The sequence below is a fragment of the Chaetura pelagica genome, unplaced genomic scaffold (assembly GCF_000747805.2).
Source record: "Chaetura pelagica isolate M959 unplaced genomic scaffold, ChaPel_1.0 scaffold356, whole genome shotgun sequence".
NCBI classification, from domain to species: Eukaryota; Metazoa; Chordata; class Aves; order Apodiformes; family Apodidae; genus Chaetura; species Chaetura pelagica.
This window is the reverse complement of record NW_009953964.1, coordinates 8,090,610-8,118,329: the sequence shown is the minus strand read 5'-3', so window position 1 is coordinate 8,118,329 and position 27,720 is coordinate 8,090,610. Positions and strand designations below refer to the sequence as shown.

The following is a 27,720-nucleotide window of genomic DNA, read 5'->3' as shown; positions in this document are numbered from 1 at the left end:
TGAGCGAGTAAGAGACAGATGCTTAATCATGCCACACCTCCTTTTAATTAATCCTTAATCATTGACTCACATCTACTGAATGTCCCTCATGTGTTATTTTTTCCACAACATTTACCTTAGCGTGTATTTCAACATGTGCTGTTCGTTTTATGACTTCAGAGAGGATGTGGTTATGGCTTGACAGAAAGGAAGCTTTGCTGTAGATGGGAAGATAGAGCTCAAAGCACCTACGTTGCCTTTTGAACACCTTTTTTCTTTGCTTTTTTTTTTTTTTTTTTTTAATTAACTGTCTTCCTTCTTGTGTCTCTTTCTTGGACGGGCACTCAGCACGTAGGGCAAAGAACCCATGTCTTGGGAGAGGACCATTTTTGACTCAGCCATGAATAACTGTGTGCTCCTGGAGGAACTGCTGATCAAAAAATCTCAGCAGAAGAGGAGGACTTCACCCTCCAACTTTAAAGTGCGCTTCTTTGTCTTAACCAAATCCAAGCTGGCTTACTATGAACATCGCCACGGGGTACGTCAGCCATTTTCTCTCTCATAGTAGAGTAATGGAGGGAAGGATGACATTTGCTGAAGGAAGGGAAGGATGCTTATGGAGGGAAGGATTATCTTTGTTTAATTTTGTTAACATTTCTCGTCCTTACTACAGCACCATTCCCTGAAAATTGCGGAATGGCCAGATGGGTCATTTAGAGTTTTTGGTCAGTGGGCATTTGATGTGCATGGAGGAATAAGATGACCTTGCTATTTTATAGGAAGAATCTAGTGTTGTTGTAGGAGTTCAGCATGGGCTGTTATGGCCCATGTGTAACAGCTGGATGAGCCTGTGCCTGACAGCTCTCATGAGTACAGGGTGACTGGGAGCGGCACGTTGCAGAGCTCACAAGTGTGCCCTAACTGCATCTGTGAAAAAAGTCATCCGCTGATCTTCACTCTTTCATTCTTTCCTTCAGGGCAGCAGGCTGATGGCTGGTAGGAGACCAGTCTTGCATTTTAAAACAAATTTAGCCATTGTGTGTAACACGTCTGGTCTGTGAAGTTAGCTTCAGAAGGGATGTGATGATGAGATCCGTGCTCAGACTAGGCATTGTTTCCTCAAATTTGCATTTCCCTGGTTTGCTAAACATGAAGAAAATTAGAAGTCAATCTTCACACCCCATTGTGCTAAGTGTTCTAGTGAAGTGAGAATTATTTCCTTCTTCTACTACCTGGATGTTTGCTGAGCCTCATCACATCTGTAAATAATATTGCTTGTTTTCCAACAGTCACTGAACGTGCTGTTAATTCATGATATTTAGGCACTGTTACTCTCAGCACAGAGCTGGGGACAGTGCTGCCTCTGATCTTGCTCAGCTGCAGAAAATTAAGTTAAAACTGAACCCAACAACAAAAACAAAGTATGACATGCCCTTGTATTTTATCATAACCAAGTTGAAGTTGGATACCAGATTTAAGGGTTAACAGTCATTTTTATTTGCAAGTTATTTCTCTAAAATATACTCAACATAATGTGCTGTTTGTTTGTTTTTTTATTTTATAGTCCATGTTGTTCTTACTTCCATATCTAAATAGGATAATATTTATTGCTGCATACTGTGTCTATATTTGGTTTGGGACTCTCTTCATCTGCTATCTAAACTGTATTTCAAATGCCATTATTTTAAGATTGTGGGGCTGGCAGGGGTTAGCACAGGCTGTCACCATTGCCAGCAGGCAGTTTGCATGTGGAAACCCTGCTCTGGAGGTTTAGGGCAAAGTGGTAAGGACATTGCTGTTCACTGCCAGCAGTGATGGGGAGTGACCCTGGAGACAAGTACTGTACCCTACAGATGGGGCCAGCAACTGTCTTGGCTTTAAGATGATATATTTTTCCAGGGAAATCTCTATGGAGGTTTGCTCCAGGAGTTTTTTATTTCTTTAAGAACCCCTGACCAATGTGTCCAGTGGCTTATTGTACCCAGAGTTCAGTACTATAGAGTGTCCAACTCTCTGGTCCCTAGTCTGTCAGTAACAACAGCCTGTGCATAAAGTCAGGTAAAATAATTAACAAACTGCTTAACAGTTTGAGCAGTCCCGCTGATTTCAGTCAGGTGGCTTTAAGTAAAGCATATGCTTATACCTTAAGGCCAGACTTTGCCTGTATTTAACACAATGTAGTACCCAGTCCCTTTCTCTGCATTTTGATGCTGTGGGTATGAAAAGATGTTTAGATGTTTATTGTAGCAATCCAAAGCAAACAAAGTAAAAGCTCAAAGGGGTACAGGAATAATGCTGTAAAGGACACTAAAAGCTGTCCAGGCAACTGACAACATAAAAAGAAATGTTTGCAGTGACTGCAATAGCATTTTCATCATGACCACCATGGCTGGACAGAGAGCACTGTTCTCCTCAGGGGTCAGGGACACAGTCACCATTAATGTTAATGAAAGATATTCACATATCTCATTAGGAGAATGAGCCCCCAATAACTGACAACAATAAGATGCTGTGTTTTCTGGAATTCATTACACAGTGCACAATGCAGGGCTGTCTTAACACAAAGCAAAGCCCTGGTAACAGGCAAATGCATTCAGCCCCCATCTCTACTAAAATACATCAGAAGTGCCTTTATTATAACATGCAAATCAATTCCACGGGCAAAAAAAATCTTAATTTCCAGGGTCTGATTTAATAGTCACTGTACATATGAGTAAATGAGCGAAGAGGAGTAATCATTTTAACTTATTTCAAAGAGTTTGATCCTCACCAGAATAACTGACAGGGAAGACACTATGTGATAGTCTTAGGGTGCCAGTACACTTACAGGACTCCAGAAGAAACAAACAAGTGAATTCCTTTGGAGAGGAGTCTAGGAGGGAGTTTCAAATGTCCTTATTTAACAAAAGCACTTGAACTGGTGAGTTAACAATATCCCAATTGCTAAAGGCTCATGGTCTTTGGTAGATCATGGTTTGCAGACAGGAGAGTGAAGAGAGATAGTTTAGTTTTTCAGATACTAAGTAGAGGTTCTTGTAGTCTTCAGCATGTCACACTCCTACTCAGAAGGAGACAGCCAGAAATGAGCATGTCTCCCTGTATTTCAAGTCTAAAAGTGGCACAGATGTCTGAGTCCGATGCTGCACCTAGTGAATAGGCCACTGTCTTCTAGATCCCACCTTAGTGTGGTACCATTACCAGTGCATGATCTCTGCATCAGAGCTCCTCAGCTTGGTATGGCTCAGACCTGCTGAGAGTGCTTGGGTCTGCCTGTATCAACTACAGAAGAGCACTACATGTCCCCATGCCACAGTTTTTCCTCTTCAAAAATAGGCATCTTGCCCTACAGAAGCATTCTGAGAAGTATTTCAAGGCTGAAAAACTTTAACCTAACACCTAGAAAGTTCAGGCGTATTCATTTTGTATCTTCATTCACTCATGTGCTTTTACTAGCCCAGTTTTTAAAGACAGCAATGAAAGGCACATGAAGAAAAGGACCAAGTTCCCTTCTCATTTACATAGTAGTATTCTTCCTAGACTGGTCAGATGCTCAAGAGGTCACATAGCAAGAGTCAGCCATGTCCTGGGGCTCTTTCATTCAGATCTTTGATACTCAGATATAAAGATGGCACTCTAGTGTGTCTTGAAATTAGGTTTCAGTCTCTTGTTCCAGGAGAACAAAGGAATAAACTTGGATGAAAAACCTTTTATCAGCATCCTAAATGTGCTTCAGCTGCTTCTGCTTCATTATCTACACATTGGGTTAATCACAACAGTCCAGCTACCTGCTAACAAAAGCAGCATTTTGTTCCTCAGTCCAGCAGGCCACTTTACCTTGATTATTCTACACAGAATCTGATTTGTCCATCCTGCCCTGGAAAGACTTGTTTTTTCCCCCAACACTCTAATGTAAACAGACTGACTTTTTTTTCTGAAGATCTCCATTTTGGTGTTCCTGTTAACTAAAGTGACTATTCATAACATTTCTCATGGCTTCTGAATACCTTAACATTCATGAAGCTATAATCCTCAGCTAAAGTGAATTTAATTAAGGTTTTAATAACTACCTTCTGTATCTGAGTAGATACATCATTCTTCATAACTTGTCATGTATTTATTAACAAGTTTTATTTGCTTGCCAGAATTTGCAATACCATCTGTCTTTTGATGCATATCTTCATCCAATTTATTAATAATAAACCTATCAACCACAAAGAAGTCAGGCTTGGCATCTGTCTACATCACACCTGTTTCAATATATTTTATGTAATAAAATCAATACATCTTAAAGAAGATGGAGACAAGGTACAAACCTGTGCCTAACGTTAAACGAATCCTTTAACCTCCGTAAACTTAAAAAAGATTTTTCAACAATCCAAATTCTATTATTGGAGTTGATGGAAGATTAAGGTCATATTGTTTGCCACAATGAGCCTCATTTCTACTGTGAAATCACGGAATAGTGGCAATACTGGCTGAAAGGCACTTCTTACCTTCAGTTAGTCTCACTGAGCACGGGGCAAGCATTAGATCAACACTCGGAGCAGGACTAGCACCAGCACTAGAACAAGCTGCCTGTGGTGTTGACAGGCTGCTCCTTGAAAGCCAAGGACAGAGATTTCATGCCTTTGGGTAACCCATTCTGCTGCATCTAATGAAAGGTTTTTCTAGATATTTACAAAGTTCCCATCTATTGCAGTTCTTGTTCACGACTTCTGGGGCATGATTAAGGGTGGTGATGTTGTCTAGATAAGATTGCTTTAAGCAAAATGTGGGTTGTTCTCTGTTTGGTGTCTACAGTCTTTCTAATTCTTCAAATGTGTGGTATTGTTCAGTATACAAAAATAGCTCCTTTTTGCTGGAATATTTATTTTCTTCCAGAATTTTATTATAATAATTTTCTTTTTTGCATTTTCTATGCATACCCACTTCTACTACATCTCTGTCTAGGTATTTATTGTTCTTTATTCTTTCAATGATTTTTAAAAATTACTCATGAGCAATGTCTTCTCAGCAAATGTCAGATACTTTCATTTTCTTTAAATTATAAAGCTGAAATCTTCCTTGTGTCAGAGAACATTAAGGATGCAGCAAAATCTTCAACCCCTTTTTTCTTTTATATCTTTAAGAAGGGAGGAATTCCTCCTAAGATGAACATACTATATTAAATATGAAATTTTCTAGTAGTTACTTTTCACTAGTAGTTACTTTTTACTGGACTTTTCTACTGGGGCCATTTTTGCTTCCAGAGCCTGCCTTTGCTTCACATTGCAATCAACATTGGAACTGAGAGGAGCTGCCTGCCTGTTGCTTGTGCTCTTTAACCCTTTCTGACCAATTTTGTTTTGTCCTTGAAGCTTATACTTTTTAAATGAAAAAGTGATGTCATTTAGTCAATTTAATTTAGCTTCTTGCCTTTCACTCAGCCCTTCATTCACTGCAATCCACTCCTCCCAGTCTTTGCTAGAGTCAAGATTACAGTTTTGAAGAAAGTAATCCAGTATCCAGTAATGGTTGTATGTTCTTGCTTTATTCCTAGAGCTTGATTTAAAGTCATGAGAATATTAAAGTGTGATCTCAGATCACACCAGAGGTCCATAAGCTAAGTGACTTCTCTCCAGGAGTGGTCAGTACCTGCCAGTCAGAGTAAAATTACAAAAATAGCCTCAAATGTTTTCCTGGAAGCTGATAGGGAATATCGTGAAGGATCTGACCATACAAGCTTAGATCTTACTTTGCATTTTTAAGCTCAGAGACAGTTGTATGAGACAGACCCTTCCACTTTAATTTTTTTTTCAGTCATTTTGAAATCAGCCTGAAATCTTCTGATAACAGGGATTTTTTTTGGCGGGATTTGTTGGGGTTTTTCCCATTTTGTCAGCCTGAGCTCACTGCTTTCAGGTGCTACCCGAGATCGTATGCTGAGCCAGAAGCAGCCTGTGCCACTTCCCAGCTGTGACTGTGTCCCTCTGCTCTTCATAGCTGGGGGGATATATGAAATCAGTTACTGTGCTCTTAATAGCAACCTCATAAAATTGTCACTGTGTTAATTAAGACATCCACCCCTGTGGGGTATTCAGCCACAGCTGTGGGCACTGGGAACACAAGAGCCATCTCTGTTTTTACTTCTGTTCACTTTCAGCTCTAATCAAATCAGTGGAAAGGATTTCTGTGTTTGTTTGTTTTTCCATCTTGTTGCTGCCTGTGTCTCAATAGGTGTTTCTGTTCTTAAAAGCAGTTGAGTCCCACAGGCACAGCTAATGATACAAGTTCATGACAGGTGTTATACCACAGTTTAGAATCCAGCAGCATTAAGCTACAGGTGAAGTAATATTATGTGGTCAAGTTGTATTACTGTTACTGCTAATTTGTCCTCAAAGTGTGTAGTTATCAAGTCACTACTAAGAGCTGTGGATGGGGGCCTAGAGCATCCACTGCACATGTGTGCAGAGATATGTTAGTCCTCTGAAGGCCAGTACCTGCAGTAAATGTTGAAGGCACTGTTCTCACCAGAATAGCAGCCTCTCGTTGCCACTCTAAAAATACTTCAGTGTGCACACAAGCCTCCCTTCACACTCACATACACTTTATTCTAGTGCTGTGCAGAAGTTGAAGATTTTGACTTTTTTCTTCTTTTTTTTTTTTCTTCTGCCTGTTCCTGAGGGACTGTGTATAGCATTGGTTTGTTTTGGTTTCACCACCTCAAGTCCAGAGACCAAAAAACCCCCAAATCAGCTTCTGCTGCATAGTGAGCACTGCCAGAGCACAAGGACAGGGAGCAGGTGACACAGGACAAGTAGGTCCTGTGGGTCCAAGAGCCAAGGCAAAGACCCCTCATCTACATAATCACCAATTAAGAATGGTTCCTTTTAGTCAAGACAATAAGTGAAAACAAGGATTAGGTTTGGCTCAAATTCTTTAAATAAAAGCAAAACCTGACTGTAGAGAAGGTCATTAAATGCTTTTGTCGACGGAAATGTGGTTGAGCTTATGGAGGACTGGAATTTCCTACCATGCTCCACTGCAACTACAAATCAGCTTTGCCCTACCCTCCTGCTGAGAGAAAAGGCCCATCTGCAACTGGGGAGCAAACATGGGCTTATCAACAGACCTCAAGGTGGGAGGAAGGGGGGACACAGTGGGGCTACAGAGGGGACCACAATCCTTTCTGCTGTGAGGTGCCTGGCTGGGCTGGGAGGAGCAGCCAGCCTTGCAAAGGAAGGGACAGGGCAGGATAGGGATGAAGTTCAGGGAGATAGAAAGGTGAACATGAACATCCAGTGATGTGGGGCAGGGAAAGCCCAGCGGCAGCATGGGGAGCCCTTGGCAGTGACTGCTTCAGAGGAGTTGAGGGCAGCATGAATCTTAATTGCTTGGTTTTCCCCTCACCAGCACAAAGGAAACAGGATACAAGTTCGTACACAAATTTTGAACCCAGTTGCCTTCATGAAACATGGCACATGGCCTGAAAATGCTGCCTGCTCCCTCCTCCCGTGCTCCTTGACATAAGGCTTTGCCCACCCTTGCCTCACATTTTCCTAACATTTGACCTCCTCTGCTTCCAGCACTGGTGGCTACATTTTTTTGCCAGGACCTTTTGGTAAATACAGTGTGGTTCAGTAAAGCCTTTAAGCATCCTCCAAGGGACCTTCACCCTAAATGCTTGGTGCAGCGCGTTTGATGAACGGGCATCACAAATAGCACCAGCAAAGTACCAGCCAGAAAGCAGCAAGTTCCTCAGATTGCACAGCCCCATATCTGACAAGATCTTACACATTTGTGAAGCTGGAGGGTGCAGAGCTGGCACTCCTGTGTCATATGCAACCATGGCTGATGGCTTGCTGAACCTCCAGCCACGGGCTCCACACCCCCCTCCTTCCCTGCCCCAGCCCCTGACCTGATGACAAGTGATGCTTTGGTTGTGTGATCAAGCTGCTGTGGCATGGGTGGTAGAAGTGGTGGTGGTTATATATTCTTAGCATGTGATAATTGCCAAGTGGCTCATTCCCCAAGCAAGCATGGTGAGATGCCTTCTTGTGCTGCAGGGCAGGGCCATGTCAATTGTACCACAGTCAATTGTCCTGGTATCTAAGGCAAATAGGGACCACTGTGGTCATCTAATTTATGCAGTAGACACAAACTAAAAGACTAACCAGTGAAAGAGCTGCTGGAGCTGTGTGGCAAGAGGAGATGAAATACCAGGGATGAAGACCATTATGTGTTGAACCTGTGAAGTACCTGGCTTTGTTCAGAGCTGTTAGCTCTCCTTCCCAGCATTGCCTTATTGCAAGTAACTGACCAAAAGAAATAAAGCAGGACGGACTGATCTGCAACACACTGTGCTTCTCCTCCTGAGGAGAGCCTTGGTTATCTTTCCACACACATTACACAGTAAGACCACTGATGTTTTCCCTGACCAACCAGCTAAAACATCTACTTAATTATACTCCAGGCAGATAGAAAACAACAAATGGAGATCTGTCAGCATGTTTTGTCTTGCCCTTGTAGGAACAAGTCTCTGAGGTTTTCTAGAGATTTTTTAAGAGGCTTTTCCTCTCTGCTCCCTTTGAAATGGCCCAGTTAGTTTTGTTGGATTAAAGTGCAGTCAAGCATCACAAAAGCAGGGATATGTTTAGCTTGCAGCCCACTTTCTGCGTAATGCCTGGTTTGTGAGTGGTAATTCCAGTTGTTTGTGCTGCTCCAGGACAGTAATTGCTTTCTATCAGCAAAGTCCCATCTGCTGAGGATCTGCTGGGCAATGCAGTGGCTGTGAGGTGCACCCTGACTTTTTTGCACTGCAACGTGAGATTATGAGGAGCTTCCCTTGAAGAAATTTTGTGATTAAAAGAAGCACCGTAGATGATGAGAGCTGCAGGATGATTGCACAAAGCTCCTTGAGAAGGCTGAGCCCAGAAAGGTATCAACAAAAACCAGCCTGCAGTGAAAGAGCAGAGAGTATGACTGGCACGGCATTGCTTCCTAAAGCCTCAGAGGAGGAATATATGTGGTTTAAGCCCTTGGACTTCAAAGGAATAAGATGAAGGAGGGTTCAATGCTAGTAAAATTGAAGGTTTGTGTAGGAAATAAATGGCTTTGTATCTCATGGAAGGGGTGCAAGTCCCAGGGGCAGAACAAATGATAGAGGAGATTGTGGAGGAGAGAGGAAGCCAAGTCTGGAAGAAAGAATTGAACAGACAACAGTAAAAGAAAACAGATGGGGAAAATGGGGTGCAGTAAAACCTTCTACAGCTTGGCAATACTCTTGATGAGTAATTGGTATTTACATTTAGGGGTGCTTTGTGGACTTGGGTTTCTTGTTATAAAACAATCCCACTCCACCACCCCGTGGAGCTACAGTCAGATGGAGCTACAGGAGATGGTGCTGGCAGTAAATCCTGAGTTGCTCATTGAACTAGAGCAAATAAAAATACAAAACCCAAATGCTCCAGCAAAGTCCATTAAAAGCAATGTGAGACCACACTGTAATAATTTTCCTCTCTGTCCAAACGGAACATTTCAGGGAAATAGTTCTTTCTGGTTAAAAAGGCATTTTGTTTTGTTGGAAGAAAAATTAAAACCTGAATTTCAATCAAAATTTTTCAAAGGTTCCCTAAGAATCCACATGCTGTGTTGAAACAGATGTATGTGCTTATATATGTGTGTATGTGCAATCCATATGGAGGTGCCATATATAAGAATGATTCTTTATACTTTTAAATGTCTTACATAATCAGTTAATTTTCTTCCGCTCCATTAAAATTAAATCTCCTATGGACATGACAGTCTTGTCTAATTATTCACTTACTCCACACTCATTAGCATTTAACAATTGCTTTTCTCTGTCTTTTAGAAAAAAAGAACTTTGAAGGGTTCTGTGGAACTTTCCAGGATTAGATGTGTGGAAATTGTGAAAAGTGACATCATGATTCCCTGCCAGTATAAATATCCTTTCCAGGTGAGTCTGTCCATTGACCATACTGATAGAGGTATCACTTTATTTTGTATTCAATAAAATTCTCCCTCACAGTGCAGTCAATTATTGAACCCAACAGGGTGAATAACATCAAAGGAGGAAAAAGCAGATTGAGGTTTGAAGTGAACTGGGAAATCAGAGACCAAGTGTTACTACAAGAACCATAAACTCTTACAGTCGTTGGTTTTAAATTGGAAAGGATCATTAGATCTTTTGATCCTTTCTGATGTTTAACCCAATATTCAGCTATCCCACTAACTCCTGTTCAGAGATCACATCTTTCACACAGGGAATCCACCCAGAGGTTTGACCATTTTACGTGTGTGGTGCTGAAACTAAACCCATTCAGTGGCCTTTGCCTCAGAAACTGGTGAATGTGATGATTTAGGGAGACTTTGCCAGACAAGAACAGAGAGAGCTTTTAGTGATGAGATGGCTTAAGGACCAAGAGGCAGACAGTGCCAGCTGTAGGATGAGAAACACGTTGTCTAGTGTTAATTATTAATACATTTACACCACCATGTAAACATAAATGCTACAGCATATTTGCTGAGCTATTGCAACACAAATTCCCAGTTTATTATCTTATTCCCTGTGCTGCCACTTATCAGAATTGTGTCATGTTGGTGATACTATGTTTCTTAATACTTATGTTGTATGGATTTCAGGGAATACAGAGTCATCTCTAGTCATGGTGGCTTTAAAAGAGTGAATTATTTGGACTCAAATTTGCAGATAGAAACTAATGATTGTGACCCCTGTACATAACGAATGTTTAAAAATACAAGTAACATTTTAAAAAGAAAAAAGACAAAAATAAGGCAAGATTACTATTTTTTTCCTATTCCTGTTATCTCAAAGCCAGCATCAATCTGGAGGCTTGCCTTGGTACTATAATTCTTGCAAATCATGAAGTAGCTTGTAGAGTTCTCTCTAAATCTTCACTTGAACAGTAAAAGTGCATCTCCACCATGCTGTACTCTGAGCCCTGGGAAACACCACCTTGCAGAGATATGAGAAGGGAGAGGAAATAATTCCCCAAACGAGGTTGGGTCAGGAAACCCTCCTTGAAGCTTGGGGTGGTCCCCAGTCAGGATAATAAAAATTATCCTGGAATATTACAAACTGTTGGTGTATAATGAGCACTCAAGAAACCAGATGATCTGAGTGTTATGGCCTTGTTTATGGGCATTTAGGGGCAGCAGAAGATGCTGTTGTACCCTACGAACAACTCTTGATGAGCATCCAACAGGAAAGCTCTTAACTGGGGATGGTAGGAGCTGCCTGGCTGGGGGAAAGCTGGATGGAGAACCCCAGCTTGAGTGGACATGGACTAGAGAAGGAACAAATGCTCAGATCTGTTTATTTTCTGTCTGAATTTTCAAATCTGTACCTCCATATATCCAATGCTTGTAAAAACAGGAAAATAAAGGTAGTGGCCAGTACTGGTGGGATGATAACAGTGGAGAAGTAATCATGGACAGTGCTCCACTGCAGTCAGCTGCACCCAGCTGTAAATGTTCTGTGGAATCATAAGTGGCTTTTTGGTTTTGCATAGCTCATCTAGCAAGTAAGCCCCTTGCAGAGAGGCATGAAATGAATGTTTTTGGGCAGTTGTACATGCTCATGGCTACGACTTTTGGAGATCTGCTTATTGCATATCTCAAAATCTGCCTTAGATTGTCAAAACACTATGCAGACATAACAATAATATCAACAGGAGTGGCTTTAAATGAGTGGGAGTGAATCCTCCTCTATTTATATTTTTTGCAAGAGGTTATAATTTATCTCTCCATAGCATGCAAAGCAACTGAGTCACACAGCTCTTTGTGTGTGCCTGCAAGGGCTTCAGGCCAAGAGATAGCAAATGTTTCCTGTTCCTTAAACAACAATCAACACTGCCTCATCTACACCTCTGGAGGAACTTGAAAAAACAGCTGCTCTCCTATAGAAACCTCTTCCTAAAGACAGTGGTCCAAGTTGTTCAAAGCATCTGTGCATCAAAGTGACCAGGTCCTATATGGAATTAAATTGTTGAAATAAATACTGGAAGATAAATATAGATTATGTGTTACATCAAGTTTTAGGCCCAAATGCAGTCATCCCATTTAGTATCTGAGTCATTTCTGTTCTTGTGATGATTTTACTCCCTGATCTGAAACTTCACAAATGTTCTGTGTTTTTCTTCCTTTGTTTGTTAGTCATTAAGGCCAAGTTGATGAAAACAGCATCTTGATTACTCGTTGTTCATCTGCTCCAGCTTCTTTCCCATTTAAAATCCCAGTGAACACTATTAAAAACTTTGAAGAATAATAGTAGTCCAAAAAATCTCCAGGGAGTTGTTTGAGATTTATACTGGCACAAGAAAAGCTAAATTTGACTCTTAGATCTTAAATAAAGGTATCTCACAAGAAACTGCCAAGAAACAGATGCCATTTCCCCAGAGATGTTTTAGAGGCATAAACTGCAGTCAGTGAGTAACAAGCTGAGTCCTCTGTAGATTGAAATTGCTGTGTCTCCACTGATTTCATGGGCATTGCTTAACAGCATAACATCAATCTAAAACATTGCTTGTCCACAATTCTCTCTTGATCAGGGCTTCTACTCCATTTAAAATAATCAAAAGTCAACAAGGTTAAGTGATGCTTCTGAACAGGTCCTGTTACTCTGCTTCTCCACATCATAATTTTGTGTGTAATTTGTTGGTATGGGGGCTGCTTTCTGTTCCTTCAGTGATTCCTTCATGCCCAGCATATTTGGGATTGTCTCTAATGGTTGGCTGCCTTCTTTACTCCCCTCTCCAGATCATCCATGACAACTACATACTCTATGTGTTTGCACCCAACCGTGAGAGCCGGCAGAAATGGGTCTTTACACTGAAGGAAGGTAATAAAACCCCTGTGCCCACCTGATTGTTGAAGTTCCTCATCCCAGACAGCTTGCTCACAACCTATAACACAGATAAAATATGCAAGAGGAATTGATGTTTTATATCAAAGCATGCAAACTGGTAATGGGGAATGAAGTTATAAAGTTAAATTGCTTATAAATTTGGTGGGTCTGTTTTCAGCAGCAGTAGAAAATCTGGACATAGAATGCTTTATTTGCCTCTTTCTAGGATAAACTGTTTATATGTTTATAAGTAATTTGTGGTTTCTTACTCAGGAAGAGGTAAAGATTTTTATACAGCTAGTATATTTTTTACATATTAATTTTCAGCTCTTATTAATAGATGTTTTGCTTAGATGACAACCTTCTAAGAGAATCATGATTATTAAGAAACATTTTTGTGGGTAGCTTTCATTTCCTGTTCACCTCCTGAATTGTGCTGTGGTTTGCTGCAAGGATTCTGAAGTGCAGGCACAATAACTAACCACTTCAGGCAGGAACCAAGCAAAATACTTGACATAAGAAGGTGTTACTTAGTTACATGAACATTGCACTAGGTCTCCATCATAGCATTTCCCTGCTGTATGACACAGGCTGCTGTTTTGTTCACTCTGAAAACATTGTGCCTGATGGAGATATTACCAAGTTCATGCACTTACTCTTGCAACCAGTTACTTTCCTTCTGGAGTGCACCTGCTCCAAGTTTCTGTTTTATCACCTCTTCTGGTTCAACATTTTGAGACTGTCCCCTCACTTGGACAATTTGAATAGTCACTTGAAACAGGCTAGCAGAGATGTTTTGTTCTTTTTAGTAAAATTAGTATTAGAGATAGAGAGCCTGAGCTTCAAAAAGTGACCTTTAATCACTCATGCAGACATTCAAGACTGGTATTTACATGTGCAAAAAATGTTCAGTGCTGATGAATGCAGCTTGTACAGCTCCTTCTGAACAGCCAAGGCAGCAAGTGTCCATATCTTACATACATGCATACTCTAGAGCTGTAGGCTTCCATAGGAATCATCTAGATGGTCTGCCAGGCTTTCTTTCTCTTATGAAAACTTTCTTCTAGCCATTCACTCCAGGAGAAAGGAAAACATTAACAGAGGAGGCTGATAATATCCACCAAATCTTAGTTTGACAAGAATAAGAAGCTTCTTTGTAGTGCAGATTATTTCCACTCAGTTGTAGATGTCTTTCAGAGCTGATGTGAATGCAAATAAAATTATTTCCCCCCTCCTTTTTCTTCCCCTAACATTTTCCAGAAACCATGAACAACAACAGTCTGACTTCAAAGTGCCACCCCGATTTTTGGATAGATGGCAAGTGGAGATGCTGTGCTCAGACAGAGAAGATGGCAGCTGGCTGTGTGGAGTATGATCCCACCAAAACTGGTATGGGATTTGTTAAGACCATCCTGACCTTGAAAATATTTATTCCTAGCAAAAGTAAAGGATCAAATCTGTCATGAATACCATGTTACATTTCTATCAAGAGACATGCTACTGGTTTCTTGGGATATTCCTTATTCTGGCTTGTCTGTTACTGTATATGGCATTCTTTATTTTGAATTAACAATTTCCTTTGTGTATTGCTTGGTGCTGTCTTTGGAGTGAGATGGAGAGCTTGATCAGCTGTGGTCAGTCAGTAAGCCATAATCACAGCTTTCATGAGTTAGATGCATTCAACCCTGTGTGTTCTCTTCCATCCTAACTGTATTTCCTCTGTGGTTTCAAAGGTCTACTGTAATCTTTACTTTGTCTCCTAAAAAGCATATTCAATCATTCCTCACCCAAGACATTTTTACCTTATATCTGCACAATTCCACGAGTATTTGCACACCAGTCTCAAGCCCATGCTGTGTGGCCAACAGACACTGTTTAGGGCAGGCTGTTGGCAAGTCTTACTCTAAAAGACCAAGTTTTGCTGTTCACTGGTTTATATCATGTTTATTAATTCATTACCTTGATGGTTTCTCCCCTGGTTTTGTCCAGTTCTACTTCAAATTAGCTTTCTTGATTTCCTTTCAGCCTCAAAGAAGCCTCTTCCTCCCACTCCTGAGGATAACTGGGTGAGTGCAGTGAGGCAAGCTCAGCTTTATTTAGTGTCCTGTCTTTAACTAGCAGTGATGAATATAACTTCATGAAGGTTCATCACACTGCAGTGACCTAGAATGTCCCGTGTCTTTTCTTTTACCTTTTTAGTATTTTTTCATTAGCTATAAATCAGCAGTATCCCACTAGAGTTAGGTTCAGTTTGCTTGGTTTCACAAATATCTTCCCAATCATGAATGAAGCTTCAACTGTATTTTTTTTCAATGTATAGAAAGGGAAACTGGGGAAGTAGGAGGGATATGAGAAAAGCTGCTGTAAGGACGAACAGAGAAGTGATTTTCCCAACTCACTTGTAGGTGGGACAAAATGTCATTAGTTTATTTAATAAGAAGAGAGAAGCAGGGTGGTTGTTAGGGCTGAGTGTCTTGCTGGAGGGCAGCAGAACATTGGGACAGTCCCTGTAGGGAGGCCATGGAGATTTTGTCACTGGGAGCTTTAAAAGGAATTTAGGAAACATCTGTGAAGAATAGATGACACAGAAGTAATCCTTCCCTAAGGAGCAGGTAACTCTCTTCTGTGCAATTTAAATTTTATATTAAATTCATTGTTTGAAAGTGCTAAAAATCCTCATCTTGTGAGCATCCCCCACTAGATGCCCAGGGTTGCTTTCCTAGGCTTGTGGCTTTTGAACCCAGAAGACACCAGTACTGCTGGGGAAATATTATAGAGAGCATGCCATTGTTTTTTATGAATATAATGAGTCTTCTTCCTAATTTGTGCAGAAATTGTTGCTAGACCCAAAGGAAGCCTTAGTTATAGCCATATATGACTATGAAGCCCAGAATCCACAGGAGCTGACGTTAAAGTATAATGAGGAATATTATGTGATTGACAGCTCTGAGGAACATTGGTGGCTGATTCAAGACAAGAATGGGTGAGTCTTTTTTCAACAGACAATTTACAAATCTTTTCTAAGTCCACTTTGTTCTTCTATTAACATATATGCTGGCCTCCAGTATAACTTTTGTGAAGTGTGTTCTGATCTATGGGAAAGGAGTGATGGGAGGTTATTTACAGTAACTTTCTTCCCTTTGATGTTGTTTGTATCCAGGCAGCTGAAGAAAAAGGATCCAAAAGTTAATTTTAAAAAATAACAGTCCTTAGCTCAGGCTGTTATTTGCTGTCAAACACATAGGAGGAAAATAATGAAAACTGTGCAACTCTCCAAGTTTTGAGGTGCAATCAGTTGCTTCCTTTTCCCAGTAACCCTACTAGGTACATAGCAAGCAGGATTTCTATCCTGTAAAGAGCAAGCAGATCTTTCAGGGCTGACTCCCACAGATGCAGAGGAAATCCTGCCTGTCCAGCACACTCACGCTCTGTCACATTTTAACAGGCACGAAGGCTACGTGCCAAGTAGCTACCTGGTGGAAAAAGCACCCGAGAACCTGCAGATCTATGAGTAAGTTGTGCCTGTGTTTTCTCTTGTGCCTCTAAGTGCCCTGGATTTGTTAGAGGTGCTGCAAGCCTCCGATGTCCCTCCCCACACACTGTGTTGTCACTAGTGCTGGGGACACGGGATTCAGAGGCTTTTCAGCAGAAAATGTAACAGCCTAGAAACGCTGATTCCGATTGTTTTGATGTTTTCAGGTGGTACAATAAGAACATCAGCAGAAGCAAAGCAGAAGCACTCCTCAAGGATGAGGTAAACCAGTGTCTTGTGTAGGGTGGGATGGGCAATAATGATTAATTATAATTATAAGGACAAACCAGGAGAAGCCTGCAAGGGTTCCATTCTGTAAGAGAGAGCTGAAGCCCAGGTTCCTGCTATGTTGCTGTCCTTGGCTGCTCTTATCATCTTATCATCTCTTGTGTGATGTGAGATAAAGGACCACTAGCAACCCCCTCACTTCTACAGCAGCTGAGCATGGGCAGAGAGCTGTGCCATCCTTCTTTGGTCAAACACATCCAAGAACTGGGGCTGATGGAAAACTCAGGTTCAGTACACTGGGTCAGCTGAAAACTGTGATTTTTAGCTCATCTTCTCTGTCTCTGCAGGAGACCTGTGGATGCCAGTAGTTCTCTGGAAATCTGACCAATCTCATGCTGAAATATTTTGGGTGAAAGCCAAAAGTATGGGCTTGAAGTGTTGGGTTTTTTTAGTTTGTGTGTGTGTGAATGTGAGCACATCTTTCATTTTTCAGTTGAGCCAGAGTTTTCCAGTTAAGACTGCAGTGAAAATAAAGACAGTAAACTTCTTGTTCAAATTTTCCATAAAAACACAACCTTAGTTTTTAAATCAGCTCTTTAATTCACGTAGCTCTAGCAGGAAATGTGAATAAAGAGTTGTTTCTTGGAATTACAGTATTTTATGAAAATAAAAGCAATTCTGTGTGACTTTAAAACTTTTAGTTCCTATAAACCCTATGAGATGTGCCCATGCATGGTTTAGTGATCTTTATTTTCCTTTTTGGTCCTACCAGGAAAACTTTTCTATGACAACTACCCTCTGTGTGGTTGCTGAGCCTTCTGGTTCAAAACCTTGCAGCCCCCACAGCTCCACCCAAAAAAATGTGGCCAGCTTGGCCCCTGTGTTCACCTACAGCTGAATCAGTTCTCTGGGCAGGTAGGAAGGAGGCCAAGGCAGGGTGCATGTGGTGGATTAGGTTTGCACCAAGTGCGGTGGGTGGACAGAGAACATACAAAATGGGGAAATCTACCATGTAAAGCAAAAGAGGGAGCCAAAAATCAGACACTTGGGATGCCTGATGAAAAGCATGTTTGTCTGCAAACAGAAGAAAAATGTGGGGTTTATTATCAATATATAGGTCAGCACATTAAATCAAAACTGTAATGTTGAATCTTCTCCTCTGCCATCTGATCCATTAGTGCTTGGCCTTGCAGAATCATGGCACATGATACATTTTAGCACTCAGATGAATAGAAAACAATTAGTGAAAAATTAGATATGAAAATTTTTCTTTGAGTGCCAGAGAGGAGGAAGCCCACTTTCCTACATGTTTATGCTTAGATATTGGATGACTGGGGTACCTGTGAAAGGGCAGGACCAGTACTCAGTCAGATAGGGTTGAAAGCAATCAATGGGTTCAAAATTTCTAGAGGAGAGGCTTGGAGGGACAGAGAGGCACACGTTTGTGTACCCACACCCACAAGCGAGTGCGTAAGTTTCATTTCCTCAGGAAATTGAGATAAAAATACATAGGAACCAAGAGAGAACAGCTGAGTGTACCTGCAGGCCCTGGCCAGCCATCAGAGCTGTGCATGGAACAGACCAAGCTCTACCAGTTGGCTGATGGCTCTTTTTTTTTCTACATGTTTAGCACATCCTCGTGACTGAGCAGCAGCCAGGGCTGACATGAGCAGAGCTTTGCCTTCAGCCTGCTGGGTTTTTTTCCATTGTGTCTCTAACCAGCTTTCTCTCCTTTGCTTCTGTTTCAGGGTAGGGAAGGTGCCTTCATGGTGAGGGATTCAAGGCAGCCTGGCATGTACACAGTCTCTGTTTTCACCAAAGCATTAAGGTACAGCTGAGCTCAGCAGCTTTGCACATCAATTACATCAATGAAATGGCTTCTAGGAGAGTGTAATCTCTGTAGCTGTTTTGGCATTATAAAGAGAGAGCAGAAGGCTCACGAAAATGATAGAGAGGAAAACATTTCCAAAAAAGGCAGAAGACTGAGCTGCCATTAGCAAAATCTATTAAAGGCTCCACTCCTCCCTGCATCTAAATATATGCCTATAAATAGTCCCTTGTTCCCTCAGCTGAAGTGTTGGTAGGATCAACATGGACTATGTGCTGGACTCATCAGAGGTGGGTAACACAAGACTAGTGAAAGGGTTTCTATGATGGGGCAGAAATATTTTTTTTTCACACAGAAGAAGCGGAGAAACTTAGTACTCAACCTTCTCTTATCAGGAAACCTCAGCCTTTCTAGAGATGAGACCATCTATGAGTGAGAGGGGAACATACAAGTACAGAGCTTTCATAGCAATTGCAGCTCAGTCCTCGCTCCTCTCCCATTCATTCTGTGTAAGGAAGGTTCTCCCCTTTGCTTGCTTTCTTCTCTTCCACTTATATCCCAGATTCCTGTCTTTTTGCTAAACCTTAGCTTTCCTCAAAGAAAACCTCCTCTTTTTCAGCACTGATAACAATCCTGTGATAAAGCATTATCACATCAATGAGACAACAGACTTTCCCAAGCGATATTACTTGGCAGAAAAGCATGTGTTTGACAGCATCCCTGAGCTCATCAACTACCACCAGCACAATGCAGGAGGTGAGTGAAGGCTGATGCTGACGTGTAACTGCTGGTCTACCATGCAGCCAGGTGACTGTTTTGAACAAGGGAAGATTCTCAAGCCCCCTGTCCTTACAATGAAACTTTGAATGGTATCACCTTCTCTTCCACTTATCCTGGAAAATTACCATCTCAGGCCAGCCCCAGCATTACATCTTCATTCTGGTTGTCCTTCTAAGGCTGACGGTGACCAATACAGATGTCATAATGACATACTACAGAGAGCCCTTTCATTCTTGGGAGCCCATAGGGTTATGTCACTATTGCCAGATCAAGCTACCTGTTTGAGTTACACCACAGGGCCTTCTTGCCCAGGAGGAGATATATCCCTGGGCCTTGATTTGACACAAAGTTAAGGACTTGGAAAGGGACCATAGCTAAACATGGGAGTCACCAAAACCTCCCATCGCTATAGTCCAGGAGTACCAAGGGAAACCCTGGGCTTCAAAAATACCCTACAAATAAAAGGTATATTTTGGAATTTCATCAGACTTAATAGCTCACAGCTCACATTTGCTGACAGAGTGTAAATGGGAAATAAGCTGAAACTACTCAGAACTGGCTTCCTTCTCGCAGGCAGGAAATCACGGTCTAAATAGACATTCAGCTGCCCTCAAGTGGAGCTGAGAACTCAGTACAATAATCTGCTTCCAGTATCCAGACTGCCTTCTGGGGTAGTGACAACCTCACTTCCCATGACTATGACAATAACTGGAACCCATATTTTCCTCTGTTATTCAGGTCTTGTCACCCGTTTGCGATATGCAGTCTCTTCTTGGAGAAAAAAGGCCCCAATCACTGCTGGGCTGAGCTATGGTATGGTTCTATCAAGTCTCTATAGGAATCACACTCCTTGCTGGTTAGCTGGGTGATCCTGAACATCCCCGTAGACACTGATGAATATTCATGTCACTACGGCCACAATAAAGAGTTTTCTTCAGATCTTTACACTGCAGTATTCACTAGGTGATCATGTTTGTCACTACCATTGATAACTGAATGAAATGATCATGTAGTGCTTTGAGGGAGGTGATGAGAACCCCACGGTCTCAATGAAGTCAATATTAAATACTGAGATGAATGCTGAACAAAGGTGATGGGAGTAGGAGCATACCATAACCTGATGAAAGCTGACTCCCTTCTCAAAGATACCACCATTTGCACATTGTTGTCTACAGAATTTTCTGGTGTCATCTTTATTGTAACTCTTGGAGACATCAAAGAAATTCAAAACCATGTTGTGCTCGGTAGCGCACATATGCATGTTAGAAACAATCCTCCCTGAAGAACTGGATAGACAAGACAAATGGGGAAAGAAAGAGGATGTTGTTGTTCCTACTCTTCAACATGACCTGCAGCATGGACTAGTCAGATGAACTACCAAAGGTCAGACAGACAATTTGAGGGAGAGCCAGAAAGTCTCGCTTGGAGTCCCATCTCAATGTTTAACTCACAAAAGCTTTTTGTTTGACATTCTACTGCTAGATCCTTACTCCATCTCCCTTACAATCAACAGGAAAATTGGTCATTAACCCCTCTGAGCTCACCCGTGTACAGGAGGTTGGCAGTGGTCAGTTTGGGGTTGTCTACCTTGGCTACTTGCTGAACAAGACAAAAGTAGCCATAAAGACCATTCGTGAAGGAGCAATGTCTGAAGAAGATTTTGTTGAGGAAGCTAAAGTCTTGATGTAAGTAGTAGATTAACCAAGACAGTCAGCCCTGTAGGATTTATAAGACTGAACCAAAGTTTTGTGAAAATGTTCAAGAATAGGAATGGGGAATTTAATCTTGGATTACCTACTATGTATCTAAATAGTACAGAGAGAAACAGGTGGTTACAAAGGAAGGCAATTCAAAGTGTAGGTGAATTACTGTGCTTCTAAGTTTATCAATTTTCAAAATGGTTTTCTCCATCTCTGCTGTTCTGTTTAGTGACTTTGTGATTTTTGCATTTCCTCCCTTCAAAATAGGTGGAAATGGATTTTATTTTTGCTTGATTGGATGATTTTCCATGCATAAAATTCATCTGCTGACCATGACAATTAAAATGGGATGATACTTAGTGCCACTTGATGTTAAGACTTTTCCACCTTCCCTCCCCATCCCACAGGAAGCTGTCTCACCCCAAACTAGTCCAGCTTTATGGTGTGTGCTTTGAGAATGCTCCCATCTGCCTGGTGTTTGAGTTCATGGAGAATGGCTGCTTGTCCGACTACCTCAGGAGCCAGCGGGGCAGTTTTACCAAGGAAACCCTGCTGGGGATGTGCCAAGATGTGTGTGAAGGAATGGCTTATCTGGAACAAAACTCTGTCATCCACAGAGATCTGGTATGTTGGGCCCACATAGACTTTTTCTCTGCTCCAGCTGGGCTTTTCCCTGTGCTTTCTCCTTTCCTTAATTTCAGCTTTCATGCTCCTCCTGCCTATCTGTTGACAGGGGATCCAGTATTGTCCCTTATTTCAGAAGCAGCATCAATTCTTTATGGAAGAAAACCACAAAGCAAAACACCCCTTGGAGTGCTGATTAATCTATTTCCCTTAATTGTGCTTGAGAGAGAAGAAACAAGGACATGAGGATTGTTTCTCGTTCACCAAGAGCCCCACCTCCCACAGTTCCCAGGGACTGGCCACTCTTCATGTCTAAGATTAGTGAAGATGCCAAAAAGCTCTGTTTTTAACACATGCATAAACATGCATTGCTGATAAAGTACTTTTAAATATGTGATGTTCAATCCAGCTGTTTCAGTCACTGCTGCTGTTTTTGTTAGAGGATCAAGGACTCCGGGTAGCTGTGGCTATTTTAGGGTCTTTCTCTGCCCTATCTGGGCATCAAGGGCCTGCAAGTCCAACTGGTGGTTGAGCAGCTTTCTCAGCAAAAGCAACAAGCTGGCTGTAAAGTACCCAGAAAGCACCAGAATATCAAATATTTGCCCTCTTTGTCACTTTGATTCTCCTTTTTTTTCAGCACTATCTGCTCCGCTGGGATAAAAGGAACTAAGGGGCTGTGATGGTCTTTCAGCTCTGACCTTCTGCTTTTGCACCTTCTTTTCTTGCAGGCTGCTAGGAACTGCCTGGTGGGGGAATCCCATGTGGTCAAAGTGTCCGACTTCGGGATGTCGAGGTAAAGCCGCTACAGCTGCGCGTGGTCCCTCTGGGGCTGCCACGGGGTGGGGAGGTTACTCAGCACATTCCCTTCTTTTCCCTTTCCAGGATTGTCCTTGATGATCAGTACACCAGCTCCACGGGTACCAAGTTTCCAGTCAAGTGGTCTGCTCCAGAGGTTTTCTCCTACAGCAACTATAGCACCAAATCTGACGTTTGGTCATTTGGTAAGAATCTTGTGTTAGAATGGGAAAAAAAAAATTCAACAAATGCCAGCTCAGAAAATCTAGGGGGTCAGACTTCAAGTAAACTCTCCTAGACACAACATCATATGTGTTCTGCCTGAATGATGGCTTAGAAAAGCAAGCCTAAATCCTTTAAGTGAAGGAAAGGAAAGAACACTAAGCTACCTAGATATTTTGGAACACTGCACATACGGCCCATTTAATTTATTATTCCTGTGCAATGCTACATAATGCCAAGTAGTGGATTCTATCTCATGCTGGTATAGCAGGAGTGTCCAAGAAAATGTTGGAGAGTCACTGAGGAGATTATGTAAGGAAAGGGAAGACATTCAGGCATTCCATGTCTCTGCATGTCAGTCATGGGCATTGATGCTTCACTCAGACCTTTTCTTTCCAAGGTTGCTCTGCTGACTCCATTTGCTTTATTCCAATAGGAAAATATTTCACTGCTCACATTTTCTCACTTCATTTCCTGCTTCCCAGTGCATTGTTTCATGATTTGGGTCTGTTCTTTGGTCTCCCTTCTGGACTCTCATAGATAAGAAAACAGTTGTATATTTTTTTCCCCCAAAGTCATTGGCACTGAAGATAACAAAGGCTGTCCCCAGTTGATCTGGCACACTGATGTGTCTGGCCCACCTCCAGCTAACATGCAAATCGTGGCACTGCAGAATGAATCGGCGCAGTGTGCTGTGCACAGCACCCAGTCAATGGGGTGCCTCTCAGCTCCGGGCCTAGCAGTAAATAATGCAGGATTATAACCTTTGCTTGTCTGCACTTGTGAATTCTGTGCTTCCCTCTCCCTGAACTGTCTTCTTCTCTGGAAGTGGAAGTTTTGCGTTCCTGGGGCGGGTTATGAGCAGCATAGTGCGCACTGGGTGCTCAGACCCATGTAACTGCCTTTGCAAACCCAACCCAGAGATGCTTCAGAGAGCACCATTCCTCTTTCTGTGTCCCCTGGCATGTGGAGGAAGCTGTCAGCACTCACCACACACTACCAAGGGACATTTGCCAGCAAAGCTATCCGACAACTCGTAGCAACGTGGCAGTGACATGGGGAGAGATGCTACTTTGGTAAGAATCTTCTTCTGCTTCACAAATCAGAAACTGGCCTGTAAACTGAGAGCCAGATGTTCCAAAAAGGGTGTTCAGTTTGATTTACAGTCAAGCCAAGCCTGGTGAAGTTGGCTCACTCCAGTTTCAGGGCTGAATGAAATACCAGTGAGCTTTGTTTGCATTGGTCAGTCCTTTGTGTAATGTGCAGACAGCAGTGTTGTACATCTGTCAGACCTGTTATCTCCCCATCCAGTGGGGTTTGCATAAGAGGATTCCTCTGTCATGTCATGGCCTCATGACTGTGAGAAGCTTTATGCTCCACTACTCTGCAGCCCATTCATCTCTTCTGCCAAGGCCTGAAATCCTGCTGTGCCTAGGAGAAAAAAATGGGAGTGGGAAATTCCCAGCTCCAGAATCTGTACAAAAAAGTACAACTGCTTTTGTTTACTTTGCAGTAGGGTCAATATCATTGGTGGGAGCTGCAATCTCTATGCATCTTCCTATTTGAAGAATTCAAAGCTGGAAAGCAGACATTATTTAGCAAAGTTGACTGTGAACCTACACAACTTTATTTCAGATCAGTGTACCTATCCCTCTGGCTCCCTTTTATAATGAACACAGTTTACCAAGTCAGTCAGATCAGGCGACCAAAGAAATTAAACCTAATCATAACACAGATGCCTTGTATTCACTCTGTTTGCAGAGCCTCTCTGATCTGGTGACCAATCACAACATATTCAACAGTCTTTTTGTCTTTGCCTGTTTCTCTCCCACCACACTACAGAAGCACAAGTTTCTATAGTGCTTGAATAGTATTCATAGGAAAACATTTTACTCTTTGGGAAAAGAAGAAAATTGTGCTGCAGTCCTTTGAAATTCATTGCATGTTAATTCATCCCAGTGCATCACACCAACTGGGACATTTTGCAGACAAGGAATTCCCAGTACTGAGGCTAAGCTGACTAACAGGAATGGAGCTTTCTTGCTCCCGTGTCTTGCCAAAATACAAGCAGATTCTGGTGCAGGACACACTGCAGGCAGGAACAGTGACATGACACTTGTGCATGATTAACTGGAAGTAAAAATAGTTTAACTGAATTTGTAATAAAAAGCTGGTTCTCTTTCCCAGATGACACATCTGAATGGGCTACAGGCACAAACATTCCCTCTCCTTCACAGTTTGGGAGAAGACAGGTGACACTGTTCTGCTTTCTGACATGTAACACACACTTTGACTCATGGGGAAAGACAGCTCTGTCATGCTGGACTATCATGAAGTAGAATGCAGAGAAGTCAAATTTGCAGTGACCAAACTGGTACTTCCACACAGTTCAGTGGCCAGCAGAGATCCTAACTGGCATCCTCAAACTGTACAGCTGTGTTAGGGCCTGAGTTTTCAGATGTGTGTTGAGAATCCAAGTGAAAATGCTTTACCAAGTAACAGACATCAATGCTAAGCTGCAAAGAAGAGCAGGTGGAAGGTGCCCACGGGCCTGCTGAGGGTTTTATTTACTTCTTTGTGATTTTTCTCATCTGTTTGCTCTAGGAGTGCTGATGTGGGAGGTCTTCAGTGAAGGTAAAATCCCCTATGAGAATCGTACCAATGCAGAAGTGGTGGAAGAAATCAATGCAGGATTTCGGCTTTACAAACCCAAGTTGGCCTCCAAGGCAATTTATGAGGTCATGAGCCACTGCTGGAGGATGGTGAGTACCATAATTGGAGAGCCCTAGTTTCCAAAGAGAAGAGCTCTCTTCCCTTGGCTTTTAAGGAGGAGGAGAGAGGTATACACTTCACCTGCTGACCCAAGATAAAATCCTGGAGGTGAAGCCCTCTGTAGCTTTCACCTGCACCAGCAAGCAAACTCTAGGCTCTTTGCCTTTTATTTAAGCTGCTGTTTCTGCAGTGTGTTGAGTTCAGTGAGAAGTCTATGTACTGCATCTAACTCAAGTTAATTCAATAGTTTGCTTGCTAGGAAAGCTGTGGATCTGTGGGGCTGACTTTTAATAGTGATGATAAAAATGAGAGCCAACCCATTACAAGGTACTTAGTGCCCACTAGGCAAAATTCACTGCTAGTACAAAGAAACATGGCACAGAAGGAAGCTCATTCTTCTGTTGCCATTTTCTTTGCAACAATAGATTGTATTTTTGTTAATACTCAGTTTCTTCACAAGGTTTTCCTTCCTAGCCTTGCCATTCAAGCTGACATTAATTTTCTCCCTTTCTCTTCTCTCCCCTGCTCAGAGGAAAGATGACCGGCCGTCCTTTTCTCTTCTGCTCTATCAGCTGAGTGAAATCTCTGAGCTTGATCTGTAATCATAGCACCGGCTGTTAAGTGAAGCTAAGAGTCCTGAGAGGGCAGATGATGGCTGGATTTTCCCCACACAAAGCATTAACAGGAATCCTCTCACTATAGACACTTGCCATGTGCCTGGAGACAAAGAGAGGGCAGAGGCTGGTACTACCAGACAGACAAGGTATCCCCAGGTCTTCCAAAGCTTAGACAGACACAGACTTTGGTTTGGCCAAGAATGAGGTTTGCAGCTCACAAGCAGAACCAGCTACTGAGCACAGTCCTGAACAATCCAGCAAGTGTTTTTATCCTGAAGATAATGCCTCAAGACAAAGAGTATAAAATTGTTATTCCAGTTCTGTGAATTCCCAAATCAAGGCCTTCCCTGGGGAAAATAAAAACCCAAACCTGTCTTTGACTGAAGAGGAACGTTTAGACATTTCCATGGCTCTCTAATTCAGAGTGGGCTGGACCTGAAAGTTCTGAACAGGAATAAGCCTGGGACACAGTCAAACAGGCTGGATTTAGTGGCTGTGGTTTTGATTGTGATATTTCAAGGTGGGTTTGCTCTCCCTTTACATGATTTTCTCTGAAACTTTGGCATACCAGGAAAAGGACTCTGGTAGTTGATAAACTGACCAGGTGTCTGCATGTGAGTTTGTAGGGAAGGAAGAGAAAAAGCAACGTGTTGAGAAGTTCTTAAATTTTCATGAATTGCATTGTGTAGTGAGCAGGAAAATGAGACGTGCTGATGCAAGTGGAGACAGTTTTTAGAGGGGAGAAGTAAAATCTGAAAGTTTGTATTAGGTTTTTCTTCAGTCTTTCTACATCAGAAGTTAAATATGTGATCTCCATCCAATCTCTTTGAACTGAATACAGAAGACTGAGCAGTGCAGAGTGCTGTGTGTCTCCAATGCAGGACAAGAGAGGATCCCAAGACCTGATTATCTGTGAAAGGTACAGGAACCTACTCCTGGACTTGTGTGTTTGGAAGGAAGGAGCTGGAGGGCTCAGAAGGGTAGTCATGAGGAGAAAATAGGCAGAGCAGGTATTCAGTGAACCAGTGATGAGAAGAGTTTTGTCCTACTTCAAAGAATAACTGAATCATCACAAGCAAAGTCTTTTCCATCTCTTCTGGTTAATCCTCCAGGGACTGATCAAAGAAAAAAACCTGTGTGAATGGACTGCCTGGGTACTTACTCCATAAGGAGTTCCACGTTAAGTGGTGACAGCAGAAGAAGGTACAAACAATATCTATCTCCTGTTATCTCAATGAAAATCTACACTTTCACCACAAGACAGAGAAACTGCTTTGACATACACTGACTTCAAAATCAAAAGTCTGGGTGTTTTATCCTGCAGAATTTGTAAATAAGATTAGGACTTTCTGCTAAGCATTAACAATACCTAGAGAAGTCAAGAGGGCTCACAGATTATATGTGCATATATGCAGTATTTTTTTATGCTTCTGTTGGGGCATGTGAGAGCACTGGGAGACCTTCTGTGCCAGCAGTTTACAAAAACCTCTGAGGTGCAAACTTTCAGCAGCAATCTTTCCTGTCATTACAGAAGTCAGATTCAAATATGTTTGCCAACAAAAATGGGACAAGGAAGTAATGTAATCCCATGACCTTAGATATCCTGTGTCAAACTATTTCTTCATAGAAAGAGGCTTAATTTTTTGTATTTTTCAGACCCATGGTCTTAGGGTAGCTTTTAGAAGCCAGAATATCTTTTCAGGTATATAGGGATGGGCAAGGCTTTAGTTCCTGCCTTACACAACTTCCCACTTTGCTTTGATTCCACATGATTTTCT

General features: G+C 41.9%; 1 protein-coding gene across 1 annotated transcript; it reads left to right on the top strand.

Annotated features, from left to right (window-relative positions):
• Positions 1-346: 346 nt before the first annotated feature.
• Positions 347-25,927, top strand: ITK (IL2-inducible T-cell kinase). Its single transcript, XM_010002003.1, has 17 exons — positions 347-517; positions 9,830-9,934; positions 12,757-12,838; positions 14,105-14,233; positions 14,870-14,910; positions 15,676-15,827; positions 16,290-16,355; positions 16,544-16,598; positions 18,353-18,432; positions 19,052-19,188; positions 19,951-20,025; positions 20,726-20,897; positions 21,320-21,536; positions 22,265-22,329; positions 22,419-22,537; positions 25,158-25,315; positions 25,856-25,927. Exons 1-17 carry the CDS (start codon positions 347-349, stop codon positions 25,925-25,927), a joined length of 1,896 nt encoding a protein of 631 aa, XP_010000305.1.
• Positions 25,928-27,720: the final 1,793 nt, after the last annotated feature.

Excerpts from the sequence above, each read along its gene's own strand:
- ITK (XM_010002003.1), top strand. The coding sequence starts at position 347 with ATGTCTTGGGAGAGGACCATTTTTGACTCAGCCATGAATAACTGTGTG. Across the intron at positions 16,356-16,543 it reads GAGAACCTGCAGATCTATGA|GTGGTACAATAAGAACATCA; the intron begins GTAAGTTGTGCC and ends TGATGTTTTCAG. Across the intron at positions 22,330-22,418 it reads TCCGACTTCGGGATGTCGAG|GATTGTCCTTGATGATCAGT; the intron begins GTAAAGCCGCTA and ends TTCCCTTTCCAG.